Raw genomic sequence first — 25,114 nt, forward strand, 5'->3', positions numbered from 1 at the left:
AAAATGTACAGCAAAAAGCGGGTGAGCTGAAATATTAATAGTAGGTACCTAATATGTTAATAATAAATTCCAATGAAATTTTATTCGTTATAGCCGCGGAGATGGAAATAAGATATGGAAATTCGATTCTGATTGGCTGAGAATAATAAGTACTCGTCAGGGGTTTTTACCATTGTAACGAGCCGTTACAAACCAACCGCCCAACACACCTACCCTCACACCGCAGCCACAAGAGCGCCCGGCGTGTGCGAGACGAGGCGGGGCACCACACAGACGACTCCGGAGAATACAAGGGGCGCGGGGCGACCCGCCTATAAATAGCCGCCGGACCGCCGCTAGAGCACCATTCGCCACCTCCTATTCCGACGAGTGATCATTCCGTTCCCGAGATCCCTCCCCGCACCCATATCTATTCAAGTAATCTATTCACGCACACTAATCTCACATCACCGGTCTCCCCGCGAGGTAGGTTGCTCAACGGACCGAGGCCTCTCGGTTATATGGATGCCTGGGGTGCCTAGTTTAAAGCATCCGTATACCCGACTAGACCCGACACAGTGGGCCGCCTAATTAGCGGATCGAGGTCCCCCGGATACGTACGGTGGCCTGCGCCTAAAAGTATACAGGCGGAGTTTTTAAAATAGCGATCTCAAGCTCACATGCTGCTCAAGCACATCCACATAAACACCACTGCTGCACACATCACACACAACACGTCCCCGGATTTATAACAGATGTAGCTGGTCCCTTCATCATCAGGGAGCTATTTTAAAAACTCCGCCTGTATACTTTTAGGCGCAGGCCACCGTACATGGATGCCTGGGTTGCCTAGTTTAAAGCATCTGTGTAAGTACCGAACTATACAATCACCGAACACACACCGGCCTTCAGCCACATTCTTGTCGACACAAATACACTCCACGAACCCTGGAACAAGTCCACACGCACCACCGGTATTCGCCCGACCTCCTGTACCCTGTATCCTTCCCCTTATTAAGATAGGAACATCCGCGTAGGCCCCTTCAGGGCCCGACCAATATAAATATCAGTAATCGTGATAAGTATTTGTGCATTTGTGTAGTGTGTTAATATTAAGTACGTAAGCTGTAAGTACCTTAGATATATAAGTTAACTTGATTGTAAATAAAGCGGGTCCAGTGCCGCCTCAATTGTGTTACACTAATTAATCGGCATTATTAATTCTCACCCCGTACACCTACCGAGGTTATTTCCCTCCAGGGGCCTCAGGATCAAGATCAGGGTAGTTAGGACCGCTTCACGGTCATTGTAGATCCCCCAGGCGACCAGGCACTCCTTCAGAGGCCGGCGTCAAGCTGAGCTAGCCTAAGACCGCTTCCCGGTACATATTAATTGAGAGTTATTAGGTAGGTACCAGCCCTAAGCACTAGGGACGTTAGTCATAAGGGTAAGTATCACATTACAATATAGCACCCAACCCCTACTCTCGGGGGAGGCCAGGCAGGTCGATTCGCCCAGGGGTCGCTCCTCGGTGATCCAGACCAGCCCCTGCCGAGCTGCTATATTACATTTGGCGCCCAACGTAAAATCCACTAATTCTCATCAATATTTAATATTATTTAGCCCCCCGTAATAACTCGTTAATCATTAGAAATAACCGACCGACCGACTAAACGTTCAAGTTAACTATCTACCCGTAATTGTTCTAAAAATAGACCGACAACCGACCGACCGACCCCGTTTAACAAAAATTACAATTCAAAAGTAAAGAGCACGTAAATTTTTGTTGGTCATTTTTATTTAAATTTCCGTAACCGATTACAAACTGGCCCCGTTTTATATTAGGTAAATATACAGCATCAAATGCCAACTTCTTGGATTTATAACCTTAGTAAAGAGGAATTAATAAGGGAAAGTAGGGAAAGGAAGCTACCGACCGTAAATTTAACCGTTGACAAGCTGAGGAAGCAGCTGTCCGACTACATCAGAGAAGAAGAGGAGGAGACCTTCGAGATGACATCCGAAGACCAGACCAGAACCGCGAACCAGCTGAACCTGTCATCCATCGTGAGGGAATGGAATATATCGTTCGACACCGCATGCGACCCGGTTGAGTTCATCGAGCGTTTGGATGAACTGACGTCATCAGGTGACGTCCCGCAGGACCGATTACTCCAGGTACTACCTAAAGTACTAAGAGGTAAACCGCTGTTATGGTACAGGAACAACTCTGACAACTGGAAAAAGTGGGAGGACTTCCTAGAAGAATTCAAACTCTTTTTCTACCCGGCGGGATACGAGAAGAACCTGCTCGAAATGATCATCGCACGAAAACAACACAACCATGAGTCTTTCGTCAATTACCTGACCGACATACAAACCCTGATGAGAAGGTACGGAAAAATGACCAAAACCGAAAAAGAAGAAAGAGTCTACGAAAACATGAACGCGAACTACAAGTACTACATCAAAAAGCAAGACTTCACCAGCCTCGGGGAATTAATAAGACAGGCAGCCGAGTACGAGCAGATCACAGAAGAATCCTCATCTCAACAGTGGAACCACCGACCAGACCGACACCGCCAGACACCGAAAAGTCATCCAGAAACGTCACCAGAACCTCGTAAAATACACGAAAAATACGACAGGACCACGTGCTGCTGGAACTGCGGCAAAGCAGGCCACTCACACAAGGAATGCCGGGGCAGGCAAGTACTGTTCTGTAGCCAATGCGGAGTCCTCGGGAGACTAACGCGCAACTGCTGCAGAAGAGAAACCAAGTTCGGAGACACGAACATAACCGCCGAAGAAAACCGACCAGAACAACGAATTTTTGAAGACGTAAAAATAGGTAAAATCATATACCGAGCGTTAGTTGATACAGGCTCCACCAGATCATACATAAGTAGAAACATTTATGAAGAGAACTCGACAAACGCCGACACAGAAAAAGTCGCAGGGATGCGAGTAACCGAGTCAAGATCCGATGGCAGAGTCATGGACGTGAAACTCAAAATAGACCCAGAAATCGAGATACGGCAGAGAAAAATATCACACGAACTCTTCGTACTACCAGTTTATTCACCGCCAAACCTAGTTATCATAGGCATAGACCTCCTAAGAAAGGCAGGAGCCACAATAACCTGGGACAACAACACTGAAAATACACCGAAAGTCACAGAAATCGCCGCACCAGAATCAACGCCACCAGACAATAATATAATAAACGGCCCAAGAAAATCAAAATCCCGCAAGCAAAAGAAAAAACCTAACCAACTACATCCACCAAGATATCCCGACACAGCTTCAATCCAGGAACGAAAAGAATGGTTCGACCGAAAAATGTCTGAAACTCGAAATTCGCCTCAAAACGACCCAACATTTATGATTAAAAACAGCTCACTCCATAAACGAATTGTAAATCCGAGATACGGGGCCAAGATCAATGCACAATCGCAGTGGAAATTATGCGTTCCGACATTGAAGAGAAGGTCGATTATCGAACAACACCTTAATGAACCGACAACAACAGGCCACCGAAGCACGGGAAAAATCCTAAAAAGCATTGCCGAAACATATTACTGGCCCGGGATGTACAAAGATGTTCTTCATCATATGAAAAAGTATAAAGAACGACTAAAATCATCGTTATCAAACTCGCTGCAACCAAATTCCACCGAACCGAAGCAGTAATAACCTACCGACTACGTCATCACCCATCGCCAGATGTGCCTAGCCGCGGTACTCATGCGATGCCGAACGAACCGATTATTCCAAACCTACCCTCAATCATCAACATAATGAAGATTGAAGACAAATAGCCATAAAAAGTTTAAACATTTTTATATTTATGACCTAGTCATTCCGTACCGTACCGCATAAAACTTTATTATGTATAATTTGTAATTTAATTATAGATATACAACCGAAAAACCGCAATCTATATTGAAAATATAGAAATAGGTAAAAATGTAAACGCAAATGCACACATTTTACACCGTCCGTCCGTAGTATAATATGATATAAGTAAATAATAGACACACAGACATGTTAAACATATAACATCCACCTTTTTCCATCCAAGTCACAAGTAAAAAAATTTCTCAGACTTAGAATAAAGATTGTTATATTTTTGAACGCAGCCCAATACGTTACTCTGTGAACGTACACAGGTTAGAATTTTTGTTGTCAAGTGTCAAACCGACCGAGTAAATTTCAGCGCAAGGGCACATGCCGTATAAATATTAAATTTTAATTTATTTGCAACGTAAATACCGAAAAGCTGAAACCGTATACCTAATGTAATTACCAGGAAAATGTATATCAGTACTCAATAAGTTGTACATACATAGCCTACAATGTAAGTAAATCCAACCATGCATTTTATCATTGCTCATGTCTTGTAAAAACAAAATATTCACATCTTTTATGGAGAAAAGAATCCCGAATATAATATACCGTTTCCGTCCGAATTTACCGGCACCAAGCAGGGATGAAATGCTCATGGACAATACCGTGTAATCTTTTTTTTCCAAAGTTAATAATATTATAAATATAAATTAACCTGAAACAAATGTCTAAGTAAATATCCTGAATCCAGATGATAAAGTAGGAACCCGTTTGTAAACAAATGCACCAGTACATGCACCGTTCTCTTAATTTTTCCTTGTATGTATCTACATGACCTGTGAATTTTTACCAGGTAAAAATTCTTCTGCTGAGGGGGGAGAATGTAACGAGCCGTTACAAACCAACCGCCCAACACACCTACCCTCACACCGCAGCCACAAGAGCGCCCGGCGTGTGCGAGACGAGGCGGGGCACCACACAGACGACTCCGGAGAATACAAGGGGCGCGGGGCGACCCGCCTATAAATAGCCGCCGGACCGCCGCTAGAGCACCATTCGCCACCTCCTATTCCGACGAGTGATCATTCCGTTCCCGAGATCCCTCCCCGCACCCATATCTATTCAAGTAATCTATTCACGCACACTAATCTCACATCACCGGTCTCCCCGCGAGGTAGGTTGCTCAACGGACCGAGGCCTCTCGGTTATATGGATGCCTGGGGTGCCTAGTTTAAAGCATCCGTATACCCGACTAGACCCGACACAGTGGGCCGCCTAATTAGCGGATCGAGGTCCCCCGGATACGTACATGGATGCCTGGGTTGCCTAGTTTAAAGCATCTGTGTAAGTACCGAACTATACAATCACCGAACACACACCGGCCTTCAGCCACATTCTTGTCGACACAAATACACTCCACGAACCCTGGAACAAGTCCACACGCACCACCGGTATTCGCCCGACCTCCTGTACCCTGTATCCTTCCCCTTATTAAGATAGGAACATCCGCGTAGGCCCCTTCAGGGCCCGACCATTATAAATATCAGTAATCGTGATAAGTATTTGTGCATTTGTGTAGTGTGTTAATATTAAGTACGTAAGCTGTAAGTACCTTAGATATATAAGTTAACTTGATTGTAAATAAAGCGGGTCCAGTGCCGCCTCAATTGTGTTACACTAATTAATCGGCATTATTAATTCTCACCCCGTACACCTACCGAGGTTATTTCCCTCCAGGGGCCTCAGGATCAAGATCAGGGTAGTTAGGACCGCTTCACGGTCATTGTAGATCCCCCAGGCGACCAGGCACTCCTTCAGAGGCCGGCGTCAAGCTGAGCTAGCCTAAGACCGCTTCCCGGTACATATTAATTGAGAGTTATTAGGTAGGTACCAGCCCTAAGCACTAGGGACGTTAGTCATAAGGGTAAGTATCACATTACAATATAGCACCCAACCCCTACTCTCGGGGGAGGCCAGGCAGGTCGATTCGCCCAGGGGTCGCTCCCCGGTGATCCAGACCAGCCCCTGCCGAGCTGCTACATTACACCATCAATCAAAAAACATACCTAAATCATAAATATCTGTCGTTTTTAGGTGTATCAATGTATGTTAAGTTTGTATCAGAATCGGTTTAAGAAAAACGAAGGAGTTTTGGAATTAAATCTATCCTATTTTATATTTATCTATTTGATATCGGGTCACTTCAGCTTTTTAAGTAAGTACCTAGCTATAGGTTATTTTATTTTAAATAGCATTAGACAAAAGGTCAAACTGAGGTGAAATATTAACCAATCCTGTCAGTCTCTCATGTTGATCTATTGGTCGTCATAACGCATCAGACTTTTGCCTATTGATATACACTGTCTTGTCCAAAATTAATAATGCACATGCAGATCTTCACACCCGTATCATTAAATCGTAAGACCCTTAAAAAAAACACTTGCATTTTGCACCTTGTTCGAAAGAAATAGGAGTCATTATCATGTGTCACATAATCGAAAACAACCGATCTGTCAAAGATTTCTATGCGCATTATCAATTTTGGAGCACTGTACTTACATACACGACTGTAACTTGTCAAAACAAACCGTATCTATTCAATCATCCTCGACAGTTTAGCCAATCACAGCGGTGCCTGTCATAATAAAACTTCTGCTTAACTTGAAGTTCTCAGTTCAGAAACCCGTACTGTGTTAGATTTTTCTTCATATCCCGAAGTCCCGATAGGTATTATTCTTGTCAGAAGATTTTCTCCCCTATACGTGTAACCGGCAGTGAGTAAAGAAGATGAATGGTTATTTATTTATACCCTTTGACTTTGCTCAAACATAAATCAGCTGTCACCTGGAAATTGCTATTGTGTGAAATTGGTTTATGTAGATTTTCTACCTCATACCTGGCTTGATGTTTTGGGGGACAGTGTAGTTTGCTGAGGCTTTGAAGGTTCTCAGAAGGACCTTCGAGGAGGGTGAGGTTTTGGCTAGAGTGTTTATGTTCAGTCACAAAACAAAATAATATTCATTTGATCTATAAAATATGTGCAAGTTTCTGTGTTATTGTGGTTTTCTAACAGAGATGTGCTATGTTGCTATGGATGTGTTTGATATCTACCCTACATATCAATAACTGGCGAAAACGGATTTCATCGAACATCCTCATGGCACCTTTGAAAATAACATAAAAACCTAAAACTCGTAGGTAATATGTATTGTGTAACTTATAATTTATAATGTCGAATATATCGGTCATGGATACGAGTATTGACAAACTTTCACCCAGTATATTGCATAATCTTTACCAATCCTTTAAATTTCGATCACATCAATGATTAAATCGTTTAAAATTGAATGCAAACTCGTTTGCATATCGCCACTGATCGATTATTTATCAATGCAGGTCAGGTATCATGCATCTCAGAAAAGAAACTTAATCATAATAAAAAGTGTTTCCATTTTAACAGAATCGAGAACAGGAATATAAAACTACAACAATGTAGAATAAGTTTAGAGATTTTATGCGTTCAGCCATGTATCTGATACGGTTTATGTAATAGTAAAAAAGTTTTTACTATTTTGAGTTAGATGATAAAAATATTATTGCTTCGCCGCCCCGCGCATCGTAAAGTTCAGGAAGATAAATTAACACTTTCGTCCCACGGATAAGCAATATAAGTTAATAAAAACTACAATGTATGGTGTAATATTATTAGTATTGTACTAAAGTAATTTAATTATAACATAAGGTACCTAAATAGTATCCGCCAACGCTTATTTTCCAGCAGAAGCGTCAACATAAATTAAATTGTTATTATTAGGTATAAAATTATTTATTGCACAAAGTAAATTGGTACCAAGCCGAATTTTGTGGTAATAGCATTCTCTACCCGTTAATACCTAATAAATTTTATGAGTATTAAGGCAACAATAATTAATTTTGTAACCTCTGACACTTACGTGCTACGTCTTTTTCTTCTTCATTGTTTTAACCAGTGTAACCAGGCACCAATAGCAACGCGCGGTTTTGACACATTCCACCCGCACCTAGGCACCCCAAAAATTCTTCGGCTCATCTCGATCTAACTGTAATGCTGCCACCTCCCTTGGCCATTCGCATTTGTGATTAGATGTTTGCTGTATTTGCCAAATACCAAAAATAATGGCAATTAAAGCAATAAGTTTGGCGAATGTACTGACCACACATGAAACATTTGGCAAATAGGAATAGCCCTGTGAAGTAGCAACATAAAAGATGATTATAAACTTGGCTGGTAGAAAATGCTCTAAGCATTAAGCCCACCTTTTGTACATGTAATTTTTTATATTTGTGCATTTGTGCAATAAAGAATTAAATAAATAGATAAATAAACTCACCGTTTTCTCCCCAAGGTCATGCACTCTACAATGCAAGTGAACATGGCTGCCCAGCTGAGCCGTCACGTTGTTCGTCGATGCGTCATCCTCGAAGAACGGCAGGGGCTCAGATGTGGTGGTAGATACGTCGTCGTCGTGGTCTTCGTATGTCTCCGTGAACACTTCGTGCCAGAACGGGCCCGTGATGATTTTACGGTCACCGGGCTTGAAGTCTGTGAAGGACAAAAAACTGTTTTATTATTAAATTCTTTATTGCACAAAGTAAATTGGTACAAAGGCGAACTTAATGCTAGCAGCATTTTCTATCAGTTAACCTTTGGTGATGTCGAAAAAGTGATTGGTAGTGCTTAAGGGTCTGCAATAGGGAATCGAGGGTTGGCATTGTCATAGAATTATGTAGTAAATGATGCTCTACAGCCTTGAAAAAAATCACACAGGTAGTTGAAGAGTCTAGCTAGGTGCTGAATCATTCGAATTTAAGTAAATGATTATGGATAACTGTAAATTAATTTCAGAATATCAAGAAAAACCAGTCAATCACACTCCCGTATTGTAACAACTGTGTCGTAATTATAAAGAATTTTCATATGATTTTTATCATATTATAAAGTTAAAGGCTTGGACTAGGCGCTAAATACCTTGTTTTTTAATAAACACACACTTATTTTGTGTAAATTAATCCCAAACTTGAGCAATTTTTTTCCCTCAAATCTTCATACAAATATCTATGGCGGCTTTCTGTGTTATAAAATCATAAACACAAGTGACGTTTGACTCAGTTGGCCGCTGGCCTCCAAAGAAGGGTCACGTCGGTTTAGGCAGCACTGACAGCTCGCGATCTTATCGTGTACAGATACAAAATCACTGCACATTGGTTGTCATTGCACTTTTTCAACTTTTATGACACCAACATAATTTGATTTGAAATTGAGGAAGCATAATTCTTCCAGTATATTCAATACATTAAATTAAATTAGATAGTGTGCAATATTCTCGTGATATTACAGTCTCGTAAAGGTCTGATGAGGAGCAGGAATATAGCGAATGGATCTAAGTGATGACAATACGCAGGAATATAGCGAATGGATCTAAGTGATGACAATACGCACGAACATTAGGTTAGGGATCAAAAATACAGTCTCTTGGTGCTGGTTGAGGTATGGTCTCGTGAGGATCTGATGAGGGCAGTAACACGGTGGTGGCTCAATTTTATTTCAAAGATGTTAATAGCTAAAAGCATCGAGTTTGGGCTATTAAGTATGTTTTTCAGAGAGAGAGAAAGAGATTTTGTTTTTCCTCTGGATGTGTTAGGTTTACTGGGTTTACTAAGTTCATTCTGTTAATGGCATCAAGTTGTTATGTGTTCATAAGTAATAATTATTTATTAACAAAATGCTGTTGATTCTCCACGAAAATGTAAAAATAAAAATAAAATAAATAAAAATAAATTCGTAACGTAAAATTGTCAATGACGGAATTTCTTCTATAGACAGTAGCCACAAAAAAAACAAACGATAGATGGCGTGATTTGAAGATAAAGATACATTTTTTCGACACATAGACAGCAACAACAAAAAAAATACAGATTTAAAGAAAAGAAACACATACTTATACAAAACAACAAAGAAAAAAAAAGGATACACATCAAAATAACTGGAAAAAATATAAGCCCCAATTTACTTGTGTGGGACAGGGAGTACCATAATATTTTTTTGGGGTACTCCCCATCTATGCGAAATATAAGCTTGATATCTTTACCCGTTTCTGAGAAAAAGGGCGGTGACAGACAGTCAGTCAGACAGACGGACAACAAAGAGATCCTATAACGGTTGCTTTTTTTCTTTTGACGTTCGAAACCCTAAAATTAAGTAAAAATATTATGCTGCCAAAAACGTACTTACAGGTATTGAAAAAGCGGTATATAAACAAATTATACCAGCAGAGGGTTCACCATTTAGCTGAATGTTACTTAGAAAACGGCCTTGAGTGGCGGTCAAGTTGGTCCCCGCCTGCGATACTTTCCATTAACATTGGGACTCGTTTTCATGTTTTTAGCGTACAGTCAGGTTTTTAGTTTTTTATAATTGTATTTTTTTATTTGTAACTTTTTAGTTGTTTTTATTTTATGAAATTTTACGTCGGTAGGTAGTTCATGATCATTTTTTATTTCAATAATTTTGGTGTTGTTATTTAAATACCTTCAATATGCATATTTATGTAATGTGAAAATCAAGTCCTTTCATTTGATACCTTACACGGCAAAGTTGAATTATTATTTTTTCGATCATCACGTTATGTCCTCAAGAGGGCGCTATGTACATTTTAATGGAACGTCACATAGCCTATAGCCATCGCGCCATCAATACGCTTCTAACAATACCTCATACATCAAAATCTATCAAGCCGTTTAGGCTACAGGAGGGAACAAAGAAACAGACAAACATACATATATACATACATACAATCAAAAAACTTTACCCTCCTCCTTCGGCAGTAGGGTAAAAAGGAGTAAGACAGGGGGTCATTCTGAACTTTTGCTCTACGAGTTTTGGAAATTAACAAAAAAAAACCTTTTTCATAGAAACTTTGTTGGACATGTGACTTTTTACCATGGAAAACGAATATTTTTTTTCGCGAATTTGCAAATCTCGTAGAACAAAAGTTGTTCAGAATGACCCCTTGAGTCATCCCCTTTTGGCTTAGTATAGCCCTTTTGCGACACTATGTATTTACTTTGCTTTGTCGTCGGGGTTCAGTTGGCTGGAGGATGCCCGAAACTTATTATCTACACTTTAATACTTTTAGTTACCTTTCTACAAGTAAATACCACATTTGTTTGAGAAAGCTAATCGGGTTCCGACTATAGAGTAAAGTGGCACCCCTATTAATTTCTACTCTTTCCTGGTGCCTACCAGTGTAAGTAAGAATTATACTTACTTACCCTAAAATCACCCAAAATGTACTTGAACATAATTGTCAATAAAGTTGGCGAGTAAAAGTTTATCGACCCACTGTGCAAACTTACATGTGTGCGTGTCACTGCGTGTGCTGTGTGAAGAGCATTGAAAACCCAAAATTGGCGCGGCACGTCACCCTGTACGGGCCCTTAAGGCTTTGACGATAGAAGATGGTCTATATTGAGTACTTAACGGAAATATTAATATAGGTATACCTGTACAATATAAATATACACATTATGATACCTAAATAAATACATTACATACATACGTAACCAGCGTTAAAATCTCTAAAGTAGCATAACTTGTGAATAGCTGAACAGATTTCGATAAAATATGACTCGGGGCACCTAATATTACCTTTGACCCTAAAAACGCAATGGAAATTGGTTAAACCTTTTGGGAGCTACGCTACCACAGACAGATGCACGCATTCACAGACACACACACACACTTTCAACTTAAAACTAACCTGATTTTCGATCAAAGATTACAAAACGAAATCCTATCCTTCTAATACCTACTTAATTAAAAAACGAAAATTTGTATGGATGTTTCATGTAAACACTTTCATGTAAAACCTACTGAAGTGATGCAAGAAGTTGACTAACTACTAATCTCTTTTGCTACCAGTACAACACTATCAGCCGTGCAATCTAGATTACTTGCAATATCAGCATATTGTTATAATAACAATAATGAATACACTAATATTGCTTCGCCGGTGCACACAGTATCTCTGATAATATTGATTAGCTGCGGTTTAGCGGTCTAATGCGATCACAGGCACGTGGCCTATCTCCATAATTGTCACCGTAATGTACTGTCGGGGCCTCTAGTACGGGAATAGGGAATGTGCATGTATTTTTTTTTTTTTTATATATACAGGGTTATTGGTAAGAAGACCTGATCCTTTCAGGAGGTGATAGAGGAAGGCATTTCCAGTCGATTGAACCCTATAATGCATTATCCGAAACTTAACCATTTCTAAGATGTGTGTATTCTTATTCGATAGTTTTACATCGCTTTATTATAGAACCTATAGGTATTATTGATGGAGGCATAATTCTTATGTATTAGACCTTTATTTGAATCACAGGCATATTCCCTATTGCAGTTTACGAAAACGAAAAAAGGTTTGGTTTTCTTTTGTGATCTCAGGTTTTAGTACAGGTTTGACAGTTTATCCTACTAAAATTATAAAGGTGAAAGTTTGTGAGTGTGTTTGTTTGTTACTTCTTCACGTCAAAACGGCTGAACCCATTTAAAGAAATTTGATATGGAGTTAGCTGACACTCTGGATTAACAAATATGCTGCTTTTTATCTCAGAATTCCCACGAATTATTTTTTAAGGCGAAGCGAAGCTCGCGGGAACTATAAGTTTACGTTTTTTTCGCATAAAAAGCGGCATCTATAACGGAAACTATCATGAAAGTTTTGACAGACAATTTAACAACACTCCATATGAAAACACGAATACTGTTATAACATAGTAGTTGTCAATTCACAGATTGAATTTATTTTAAAAGTCAAATTATTAATAAACATAATTAAAATCTGGAAAATATAAAATTTACTGCGAAATATCTACATTTAAGTAGGTACCATCCAATCCCGTTTTATTACATTCTTTGAACCGGAAACAATTATTAATAACATCATCTTTAATTTTACCAGGAACATGCTCAGTCATTTCGTAACTTATACAAATATATTTTTTACTTTATTGTAGCTCTTACACCGCACGTATTAAAGGATACTTTTTTACTGTCGACAGTGCCTATCGACTTTTGCATGACTGTACTTGAACCGTCACTAGCTTGACAAATAACAAACGAATAACATCTGATATGCAGAGCGGTAGTACCTCAGTCGGGTTAAGCGCCCGCTTTTCAAGCCAGAGATGTGGGTTCGAATCCCGGCGCTGACATGTAGGTACCAATGAGTTCTTTGGAATTTAAGTACAATGTATACTGGCGCTATTATGAGGAAATCTGCATAATATAATATATAAATCTAGATTTAGCACATCTAGATATGAGGGCCATCTGCAGGTTAATAGAATAGAGCTGATTATGCAATCGGTATGTTTAATACAACGAGATACATGCCCTTTAAGCCCCTGATAGTTTTCAGTACCTACCTACTGTGATTAAGTTATAAATTTGTTGTGTTACCCTGTATAAATACTAAGAACATTTTGTTATCTAGTAGTAATAGTTGATAACTCGCTGTATTGTAACAAATAAATAAAATGAAAATGAAATACACGAGTGATTATAGCAGGAGGAAACTTAGTTTTTCTGAAGCTAAAGTGACCCTCAAGAGTCCCCGTATGCGGTTGGCTTATGCTTGGTTATGCGAATTAAGCGCCCCTGAGTCTGACATCAATGCTGGATTCGAATAAAGGAAATCCACGGTATGGGAACTCCCATACACACATACCATCATTGAAATCATTTATTAAGTATGTAAGTTAAAAATAATAATAATAATAATAATAAAAATGCTAATTTCTCCATAGACGGTTAGAGCATAACCAGTGGCTGACTTTTGACACAGTCATCTCTCATGAATTTATAAATCAATCCCTGTCGGTTAGGTAACCGACTATGGAGAAATTGGCAGTTAAAATATGACTTTTACTTTTGGTCTGTGCTTAACAACGCCGTTTTGGAAGTTCTTATCCGGCACACGACTAATGGCTAATTTACACTTACGGGCAATTTCATTTTGGTGTCGGAATTTTGTACGAGCAACTTTTTCTTTGCTCCCGAATATCCCGTATGAAATATCTTCGTCAGAAAACAGAGGTCATTGTTTACCGAAGCAAATGTTAAAGCCCAATTTACATTTCACTGAGTACCGGAAAGCGAATAAATAAGCAATTTGCCGACCAAGCCTTCCCAAGCAGTCCAGGGCTCAACATCTTATTTAAAAAAGGGAGTAATGAAGGAAAATGATCTTCCTACCAAAGTAGGTCATCATTGGAAGATAAAAGAGTAATTCTTTCGCGCTTCTAGACTAAGGCGGTGTTTTTTCTTGGAACTGTATTTTCCGAGACTAGCGGATGCGTTGCACGCTTTTTTTTTAAAGCGGTTGCAAGTTTAAATTATAATTAAGTATGATGGACGACATAGTGATGTTATTATGAATTCTGGGAATCAGATGCAATTAAAAATCAATTGTATGCTATGATGTTTACGCTGCGTTCTGGAAGATTAATTGAATACAAAAAATGCTCGTTTCAAAATGGTGATACGGTTTGCAACCTATTACGTCATACTATTTGTACAGCGACGAATTGCCGTCGTTAGTTTGCTGGAGGACCCTGGGTTTGATTTCCAACCTGGTCAGATTTTTGTATAACTGTAAGAGATCGCTCTCAGCAATAAGGCCGCCTATTGAACATTAGTTCTAGTCTATAAGTATGTTTTTTGTATGTCTGATTTATGTGGTGTTCAATAAAGCTATATTCTATTCTATTCTATTCTATTCTATATTTTGTTATCCGGTAAATCGGGTTTCAAGTATCTATCTTGCAGGATATTATCTCAAAATTAACGTCATCCCTCAGAGGGCTCATAGGCCAGCACATGATTGATCAGAATATCGCTATATGACTCCTTGCAGCTGGTCACTCCTGAGTTGTCCTATCAGAACTCCAAGGTCTGACGCTGATTTTTGGGAGACCCTGTAGGTATATCTATCTTGAGACCTAGGTTTACCGGATATGAAATATATATCCTGTATATATAATGTCCTGTATATATTCTTATTATTATTACCTGGTATTTGCGGCGATATAACACCCAGGAGTGAGCAGAACAACAGTGCGGCTGTCGCACTCATCATCATCAGGAGGACTCGGGAGCCATATGAATCATCTGTCACTTCTTCTCTGCTTCTGCAACAAATAATAATAATAACTAGAATGTGGCGCTTAGAATCGGCGTCGATAATACCGATTGTATTATCAACTACAGGGGTCATACCAAAACAGCTACATCAATCTCTGAGATCTTTGCAACTACCCGCATACACCTACATTACATTACAAAAAGCAGCCATATTAAACACATGCAGAATAGTCCGGAAATTCTTACAAAATGACCCAACCCAACATAACAATCCATCTTTACCATCAACAACTTCCCAACATGATGCGCACTTGGCTTAGGCCCGTGTGCATTATTAATACCGGTTAACAACCGAGCTGAATAAAATCAGAAATATAATAATAAAAATAATTTATTCATATAAAAACTTATTATAAAGATACATTTTATATTTAAGCAAAAATATAAAGGCTATAAAAACTTATAAAATTAAAATACATTTAACTATAAAATTCATTAATAACAATAATCTTTTAATTTAATTTTAAATATGATTTTAAAAAAATTGAAATTAATAATAATAAGTACATTAGCGCACTTACATAGGTAATTTTCATAGGTAAAGGCGTTTTATATCATTAAGTACACTTAAAATAGCATGAGTATCTCCTAAACTAGGCAAGAGCCTGTATCTTAGGGATACTTACATTATTTAGTTGCCTGTTCGTGTGCGAGTTATTAAAATTTTCAATGCAATAGTAATTAAAAGATTAACAAAATATGAGCTAATTATAATAATGTGAAATCGGCTGTCCAATTTCAAAACACAGTAAGCGCCAACTTTAAAAAAAAACGGGTCTTTGATTTATACATTATTTTAGGCGATTCCGCACATTCCTGCATTGTCAGAATATCAAAAAACGGCTTGGAAACGAAAATAAAATTTCTAAAAACCTAGTAACTCCACCCTGCGAAATCAAAAATGCCACGAAAACCATTTTAAAACACAGTAAGAGCCACCAACCATTTTAAAACACAGTAAGTGAAAATGACTTACTAGGTATTAAAATTGTCAATGGCGCTTACTAGGTTTTGAAATGGTCAGCAAAGGTCAATTTTTGCCCGTTAATTTTAGTAAGTCACAAATGGCATACATTATTACAAACACTTTTTTCGAAAAAATATCAGATATTTCAGAACCTGTATCTTTGAACCAATGAGACCTAGAGAGGTGAATTAAAAGTAGAACATAAGGAAATTTTGTCTTCTTTATAAAAGCCATAGAGACCTTTCTCGACAGAACCTTTCTACTAGCCCTATTTTGCATAAACCAAAAAAAATTCAAACATTGTAAAAAATTCAAACATTGTTTTAGCTCAAAATTTAGGAAATATTGTCTAATTTAAGGCAGCTATAAATAATGTTCGTGTCAGACATGCCTTCTTAATATGGCGATTTGGTTCATTTAGATAAAACTTAAAAATATGCCGGTATTTCAGCTATTACTTAGTGCGGTCGTGTAAAAGTGCTGCAAAATTTGATTTATATTATGTGAAGGATCCAAAACATATAAAAAAATAAAAAACATATAAATAAACGTTATTATTGCAATTTCAATATACTTTACTTGTCTTAAATCACACTATAATGGCTCTTACTAGGTTATAAAATGGTCAGTGAGGGCGGTTTTAGGGTGAGAAAACCTAGTTAGTGTTTTCTTTTGTGCATAACAGCAACAATATTAGTCATATTTAAATGAAATAGTATTGTAAGTAAAGCCTAGGTTCTGCCGGTTCTTTTAAGGTTACATTCATTTAGATATGTATCATAGTTTTACCAGGGCATTGAAATGAAGGGACAAAAACGTTTTTTGGCTCTCCTGAACATTTTGTCTCTTGGCTGTTACTGTGTTTTGAAATTGGACAGCCGAAATATAGGTAGGTACTAAAATTTAAACTAAAAAAAATCCAAGGAAGGATTGAAGCATGACTAAATTTACATAAAATATAGGTAATAAAACAATAATTGTTACTGTTAGAGCCAAGGTTTGAGCAAGTTTTCAGTATCATCGTAACTTAGTTTTAAAAGAAATTCGGTGACTATATTTTTACAATCGTGCTTGTTGTGGGAGTAAATAACGAGTTGTTTGTTTATTTTATTATAGATACGAGCGCTTTGATGGAAGTAATTACAAGTTTTAAATTACATGTTTTAAATATTAAATTTGTACTCTAGTACCAAGCGTGACAAAAGTTTTCCGTCGCGCTCGCTCTTGAGGCTGCGCGATGTGAGTGAGTGCGACGCAAAGCACTTGCACTTAGAAAACGCAACACGTGACAAAAGTTCTCCGTCGCGCTCGCTCTTTGGCTTGTGCGATGTGAGTGAGCGCAATGCAAAACTTTTGTCACGTCTTAAATTAATAATTTTATTTCATAGCCAAACTTAAACTTAATTACAAAAAACAAAGTTAACAAGCAGGCTGTAAGCTATATGCATGAATAATATGTCCCCTGATACTCAAACTAGGTAAAAACCTGTAATGTAAGAATGCGCCCCGTGCTAGCCTTTCAGAGCGAGTGCGACGGAAAGCTATTGTCACTTCTTGACATGCGCGTCTTGCGCACCATGCTAGGCCTTCAGGACCGATATTTGAACTTGCATAGTAGTTTAGTAGTCTTTATTGAAAACCTACAAGTGACATGGTAAGTAGCTACTAAAAACTATGATAGCGAGACCGCCGATAGTACACTCCGGGGCAATGAAATAGTTCCACTCACAAAATGCTGACACCAAAAGATTCCAATTTTTTCAAACATTGAATTTAAATTTGAACAAAAGATTATTGTTTTTAGTTGGTAACATCCTGATGCTCTGTTAAATGTACTTCAATGTTGCAGAAGGCGTCTTTAAGCTATCCTTTCCCGTTAAAGAGTAATTTGGTGCTTTTCTCAGTGCAAAGTGACAAGGGACAGAAAACCTTTACCGAAGAATTTTATATATATGTGGCTTGGAATTCCAAGCGCAGTATATTTAACCACAGATCTTTTATCTACTTCCTTTTGCGTATTTGATTCGGGTGAATAAGTGGTAGAAAATATTTTTTTTTGCAAAAAGACCTAATTAGTTACAGTATTTTAATTTTATATAACTATTGAGGCACACAAAACAGACTGATAGCAATAGCTAAGTAATAGCTAAGCTAAAATACAATAAAAATCATCTAGATGACGTGCTAAATTTAGATGTGTGTCACTCGATGTTTTCCTTCACCGTAAGAGCGCGTGGTATAGAAAAAATTAAATTAACTTTTTCTACATACGTTTCAAATTAACTCTCGCCATATTGGCGTCCACTTTTTTGCTCTGTCGCCTTCCGCATTTAGCATACGATATTGGAAAAGTTTACGAACCTATTTTTAAAAACGTACGATATCGAAGTAGTCTTTTGTCGTCGAACCAGCCAGTATTGTCAAAGGATAGGGGGGGAGGGGTAGGAGGGCAATTTCAACGGTTTATCCTGACACGAAAGCGAAATGACGTCAGATGCATACAGAGATCGTAGGTAAGTATACTGGAAAAAAAACTATGTTTAATGTTTGTTTTATACTCGTGTGTATTTATAATATTCATGAACTTTGTTACCAAAATGCATTACCAAAATTTATTTATTTATTTATTTATTTAATATGGCACATCAACAGTACATGTTATAATACACTTACAAAATAGGTTAGATGGGTACTTTTCTGTAACATGTACCAAATTTATAAAATTGCATTTGTTTTGTAAGGAAAAATACTTATGATTAAGACTAGATTAATGTATACATTGCCATCTCGTTTGAGAATATTAAGATAAGTAATTAAAATTAGCTTAGTTATGGAATGCAGCGTTTCGCTGTGGCTTGCTGAATTATCGTTTAACAAGAGAGGTTGATATTATCAAGTGCGAAATTGGAGTCACCAATAATCACCATATTTATACAGATTACAAACGAAAAATACAAATAATTGCTTTCTAGCAAATTGTAATTGTACAACAAATTGTTCGTCATTTATAAATATTCTTTATATTTATATGTAGGTATTATTCCGCTAATCAAAAATTTGCAGCAATTGCCTTATATAGTATATTAGAATCATGGTTTACAGACCTTAGTCTTCATCTTCATTCATACTCCACATTTTCAACGTTCGCCCGCAACTGGACCAGCCAAATCATATTAGGGTTGCCTCTACTCCAGCTAGTAAATACGCTCACAATATACAAAAATGATCTTGTATCGTTGTTAAGGATAAAATCATATTTGCCAGGACAAGCCTTGGCCCAAGTCCAAATGCTCGAGTATGGACACGGAACGAGGTCGGAATCAAAATGAATTTGTTTCATTAATTTTATAGCGATGTTAATGTTGCTATTCAAGATCTTCTTAACGTGTAGGTGTTATAAGAGCTGGTCTAGGGTTTGACTCTTAGGCTAGAGGATTAGCAGGTCAGAATAGCGTCAGTATGATTGTCCAGTGTGTGCCGGATGTATACTATATATATATACGTATATATAAGGGGTTGTCTCCACAGGCGAGGAAATCTCGATGATACTATCGTCGTGCCACGCATTTCTATATTTATACTCCCATAGACGGTGTCTCCACACTGCGATAATATAGCGAAAAGTCATCTCGTCGACATTCTCTCGCCTGTAGAGACGGCAACTAAATATCAGTGGGCTTACCACCACCGTACATTAGCATTTACCAATCCATAAGCACTGTTAAATATCTGTCAAATCCATACATAGGTATAGTGCCACAAACTTATCTGTTCCGGTGACAGCTCAAATACATCTCTAATATTTCTTAATTCTATAAGATTTTAAGTTTGCTCGTATTGTTATTTCGCTCTTGCGGTGTTAATAAACCCATCTAATGTTTTAAAATATACCTACAATTCATTAGTAAGTAATGAGATATGGATCAATTTAGTTCGCTGTCACCGGAACAGATAAGTTTGTGGCACTATATTTATGTGCGATACATTTGACAACCGAGCGACGACGCTTCTATAGTGCCAATTTATCCATAGTGTGTTAGAGCATAACCAGGGATTATTGCTTGACTTTTGACACATCTGTCAAGAATTTAATATGGAGATGACGTATAATTGATCAACCTTTCTCTGGTTACGATCTAACCGACTATGGAGAAATTGGAGCTTAGGATTGTTAATTTATTTATTGAATTGCTAATGTTCGATGGTGATAACCCCACGGGTCATTTATGAAACGCAGAGACTATACTTGTATTCTCGGAACTTCTTTCGGCTTTCGTTAGCATATTTGGCATTTCCTTTGGAAACCGTTGCTTTATTGAACATTAAGACGCGGAAAGCACGAAAAGTATCATTAACACTGAATTAAAATGGTATTTTTCAAGAAATTCTCTTTCGTTTTCCAGGTCAATTGAGGTGCTTTGCAAAGTAATAAGATGACGGAAAATAATGATAGGTATAAGACAAGTATATACCTGGATCTTTTATTCGACGGAATTCTGACAGTTATCTACTTTTGACATGTCAGAGATCACAAACCTTTTTTGGCTGAGCCCTTTTTTCAATACGAGTCTGGACGGCCACTACCAAAATCAAACGAACAAGAGCTCGGCTCTATCTCGTTGTATTAAGCGTGCTGATTGCGTGACAATTCTTGTTCGTTCGTTCGTCGATTTAGAGAGTGACCCCCCTGAACATCTAAGTCTAAACTACTCTATACATTTTATTTGTTAGTGAATGTACCTATCCATTTTATTAAGTGCGGCGCTCCAAATTAAAAGGGGATATACCTACCTACGGTGAGTAATAATTACGTCCCTTTACATCACAAAAATAATATACTTAATTAAAGTATAAATTAATAAATAAAGAAAAAATATAATTGATTATTAAAATATCTAATCGATCATTAAATAATAGTAAGAGCGGTGGTAGCTCTGTCGGGTAAGCGCCCGCTTCTCACGCAAGAGATGCGGGTTCGAATCCCGGCGCTGGCATGTACCAATGAGTTCTTTTAACTTAAGTACAATGTATACCTCTGTGGTCTAGTGGTAGAAGCTTCGCTTCATGACCCAGAGGTCCCGGGTTCGATTCCCGGGTGGACCATCAATTTGTGTTTCTAAATTGTGGTTCTAAGTTTGGTTATAGGACATAGAAGGCTGATCACCTGATGTCCGAAACAGTGAAACGATCCATGCTGTCGGATGGGCATGTAAAGCAGTCGGTCCTGCGCCTAGCTCTCTCCAGTCGTGTCGGTCAATCCGTCCCATTGGGCTATGAGAGTGATGGAACAGAGAGTGCTCCTGTGTACTGCGCACACACTTGGGCACTATAATCTACTCCTGCGTAGATGGCTGATCTCAATTGAGATTGGCCGCCGTGGTCGAAATTCGGCTAGGAGGACATTATTAATGTATACCATCGCTCTTACGGTGAAGGAAAACATCGTGAGGAAACCTGCATATCTAGATCTAGCACATCTAGATATGTGCACCCACCAACCCGCGGTGGACCAGCGTGGTGGGAAATGGTCCAAGCTTAGGAAGGCAGTTAAGACCCTGTGGATATGCACAAAGGTTCCACTCGAGAGAGCCAGGTGCAGGTACTTACATCCCCAAAGAGAATAGAATAGAATATCTAATCATTATTAATACTAACCGATTATGATGATACTTAGACTGCTCAATGTAAGCCATTAAAAAAATTAATAGTGGCAATTGGTTCAATCGTTTCGGAGATATGCGTGGACAAACATTATAAACATATACATCTATAAAATTTTGCAAGTATATTTATTTGTTGTGCAGTCCCAATAATCTTACATAAGTACATACAAGTATGTACCGAATAAAGAATCTTTTTTTGAAATCGATTAAAAAGGTTTACTATCCCTGAATTTAGTAGGAAGTGATGCCAGCTAAAGAATAAAATAAAGTAATTAATATGAATTCCATACATTATCTGTCATTTTATTTTTTTATTGCCCAGAAATGGATCCAAATTTTTCCTTTTTTCGGTTAAGAGCTTTTTAAGTAGCATCACTTTTGAAATGTCAGAATTCCGTCGAATAAAAGATCCAGGTATAGTTATCTTACACTCATTTGCAGAAAGCCTCTTTAAAATGTCACATTAGCTATTATGTAATTACCACTAATGATTCCATTATTTTAAAGCTGTTGCACAAAACTTTTTTGGACATAGAAATGACAAGTTCAACATATTTACTCTGTGCTCATTAGGAAATGAATGAACTTTTGAGTAGAAAAGAGTGAACGAATGCGTTTTGATCATGCAAAAATCATAAAGTTTGGCATAAATAAACCTAATGTGAAAGATATATGGATCATAAGGAAAATGGTCCAATCATTGACATATATTACCTATATTACTAGTGAGTCAAATAAACGGTTTTGTGGCTGACTGTGGCTTGACTTATTTATACATGCAGGATGGAATTTTTTCAATGACGTCCCGCGCAACTTTCATTATGGAGTGTATTTTTTTACGATCTGTTAAAATTGCCTATTATTTTTGATATTAAATCATATAAGTTATGTATATGTCGCAGGCAACTGGTTTAATCTCCTGTTTGATTGAACCACTAGCCCGTTCATTGGATGGCGCTATTCAGTTGTATGACTAAAGGACAACTCGTCAAGTCGTTGATTGTAACGTTCGACGTCTTGACTGAACGTCATTCAGCGAAGTCGTTGAATGGGATATAGTATAGCAACTTTGTAATGTCTGGTTAGGGTGAACATCACAAGACAAGAGTCAACAAAAAGACTATGTTACAAAGCTCTCATCTCACAAATTAACTAAACAATAACAATAAACGTACCTTCATATTGTTGTTCATAATTATCCAGTTTCGCCACTTTTTTTCTTTGAAACTATCCGCCCGCGGCATAATAACAGGCAAATCCATGTTGTCACACTATTTTAACACAAATAACGCACTTTAAAGCTAATTTATTTGCAAAAAACTAACAATATAGGTGCTTTTTCTGTCAGCTGTTAGCTGTTAGACGCCATATTTGTTTTATTCACCACCTGACTGATTTTAAGTCAGCTAACTAGTTGGACGTTTTGTGACGCTTGTACAATCAACGTTCGGCCTAGTCATACAACTGAACAGCGCCATCCAATGAACGGGCTAGTGGTTCAATCAAACAGGAGATTAAACAAGTTGCCTGCGACATATATAATAAATAAAATAACGGTTCTGTATTTTGCCCTTCCTCTACGGATGCCTAAAAAGAACAAATTATTTCTCAAACACAAGCAATCTCGTTCTTACAAAGTCAAGAAGCATCTTTATTTATGAATTGTGAGTAGACGGCAGCAAAATTATCCCCGTGTTGGGTCGAGAATGTGGTATGCTTTGCATATTTTAGTTTTGCATAAAATATGACGGTATCATCCATAGAAGCAGATTTTTATGCAGATATATTTCGAGTTTGTCCATTTGAGGGCAATGAAAATGTAAATTTTGCCCAGTTCTGCTCACCATTTTATCGTGAATGTATCCGTCGCCTTTATTACGATAATAACTGCAGTGGGTGGGTGGACCGCTAGCTTTCTGTAACAATGGAGAAAATAATGTAATGTAAATATTGGTACTTACTCGTATTAAAAAATAGAATAGAATAGAATATCGCTTTATTGAACACCACATAAATCAGACATACAAAAAACATACACCTGCGTGAAGTTAGCAGCCTAAAGTTAGCAGCCTATGAATATGCGACCAAATTAAGATGGTCACTTCACTCATCCTGTTCTTATTCAATTAAAACGTATGCAAAGGCTTACGTTGTGTATAGTAGTAGTACTATATGCTAATAAAAATTTAATACAAACCAATATTGTCAAAATTACCATAATTCTAACTTATTTAAATTAAAGTCAGCAGCCTAAATGGTCCATTTGTATGGAGACACCTGGAAGTTGTCCAGATGCCAGCATCTCACCTGGTTTATTTTGTGTGTTGTTTCATAAAAAAAGGCTGACAGAAGTTTCATTAACATTGAAAGAGGATAGCAGGGGTAGCCGGGCCACTTTATAACTGATTTTGGTGAAAAATCGTCATTTTGTATGGAGACACCTGGAAGTTGTCCAGATGCCAGCATCTCACCTGGTTTATTTTGTGTTTTGTATCATAAGAAAAGGCTGACAGAAGTTTCATCAACATTGAAAGAGGATAACAGGGGTAACGGGACGAAAGAATGAAATAAAAAGTTAGCAGCCTAAATGGTGAATTTGTATGGGGGCACCTGGAAGTCGTCCAGATGCCAGCATCTCACCTAGTTTATTTTGTGTATATTCCCATAAACAAAGGCTGACAGAAGTTTCATCAACATTGAAAGAGGATAGCAGGGGTAGCCGGGCCATTTTATAACTGATTTTGGTGGAAAATCGTCATTTTGTATGGAGACACCTAGAAGTTGTCCAGATGCCAGCATCTCACCTAGTTTATTTTGTGTGTTGTTTCATAAGAAAAGGCTGACAGAAGCTTCTTCAACATTGAAAGAGGATAACAGGGGTAACGGGACGAAAGAATGAAATAAAAAGTTAGCAGCCTAAATGGTGAATTTGTATGGGTGCACCTGGAAGTCGTCCAGATGCCAGCATCTCACCTAGTTAATTTTGTGTATATTCCCATAAACAAAGGCTGACAGAAGTTTCATCAACATTGAAAGAGGATAGCAGGGGTAGCCGGGCCATTTTATAACTGATTTTGGTGGAAAATCGTCATTTTGTATGGAGACACCTGGAAGTTGTCCAGATGCCAGCATCTCACCTAGTTTATTTTGTGTGTTGTTTCATAAGAAAAGGCTGACAGAAGCTTCTTCAACATTGAAAGAGGATAACAGGGGTAACGGGACGAAAGAATGAAATAAAAAGTTAGCAGCCTAAATGGTGACTTTGTATGGGGGCACCTGGAACTCGTCCAGATGCCAGCATCTCACCTAGTTTATTTTGTGTATATTCCCATAAACAAAGGCTGACAGAAGTTTCATCAACATTGAAAGAGGATAGCAGGGGTAGCCGGGCCATTTTATAACTGATTT

At 38.0% G+C, this 25,114-nt stretch overlaps 1 protein-coding gene across 1 annotated transcript in view; it reads right to left on the minus strand.

The window, feature by feature from the left end:
* The window catches only part of LOC105383971 (titin homolog), a 132,642-nt gene that overhangs the window by 35,471 nt on the left and 72,057 nt on the right, over positions 1-25,114 (minus strand). Inside the window, exons 2-4 of the mRNA XM_038111121.2 lie at positions 23,551-23,622; positions 14,945-15,063; positions 8,199-8,410 (exon numbers count right to left, since the gene is read on the minus strand). Coding sequence (XP_037967049.2) covers positions 8,199-8,410; positions 14,945-15,014 — 282 coding nt within the window. The 5' untranslated portion in view covers positions 15,015-15,063; positions 23,551-23,622. The remainder of the gene's footprint in view (positions 1-8,198; positions 8,411-14,944; positions 15,064-23,550; positions 23,623-25,114) is intronic.

This window comes from Plutella xylostella, chromosome 28, assembly GCF_932276165.1.
Source record: "Plutella xylostella chromosome 28, ilPluXylo3.1, whole genome shotgun sequence".
Taxonomy (NCBI): Eukaryota; Metazoa; Arthropoda; class Insecta; order Lepidoptera; family Plutellidae; genus Plutella; species Plutella xylostella.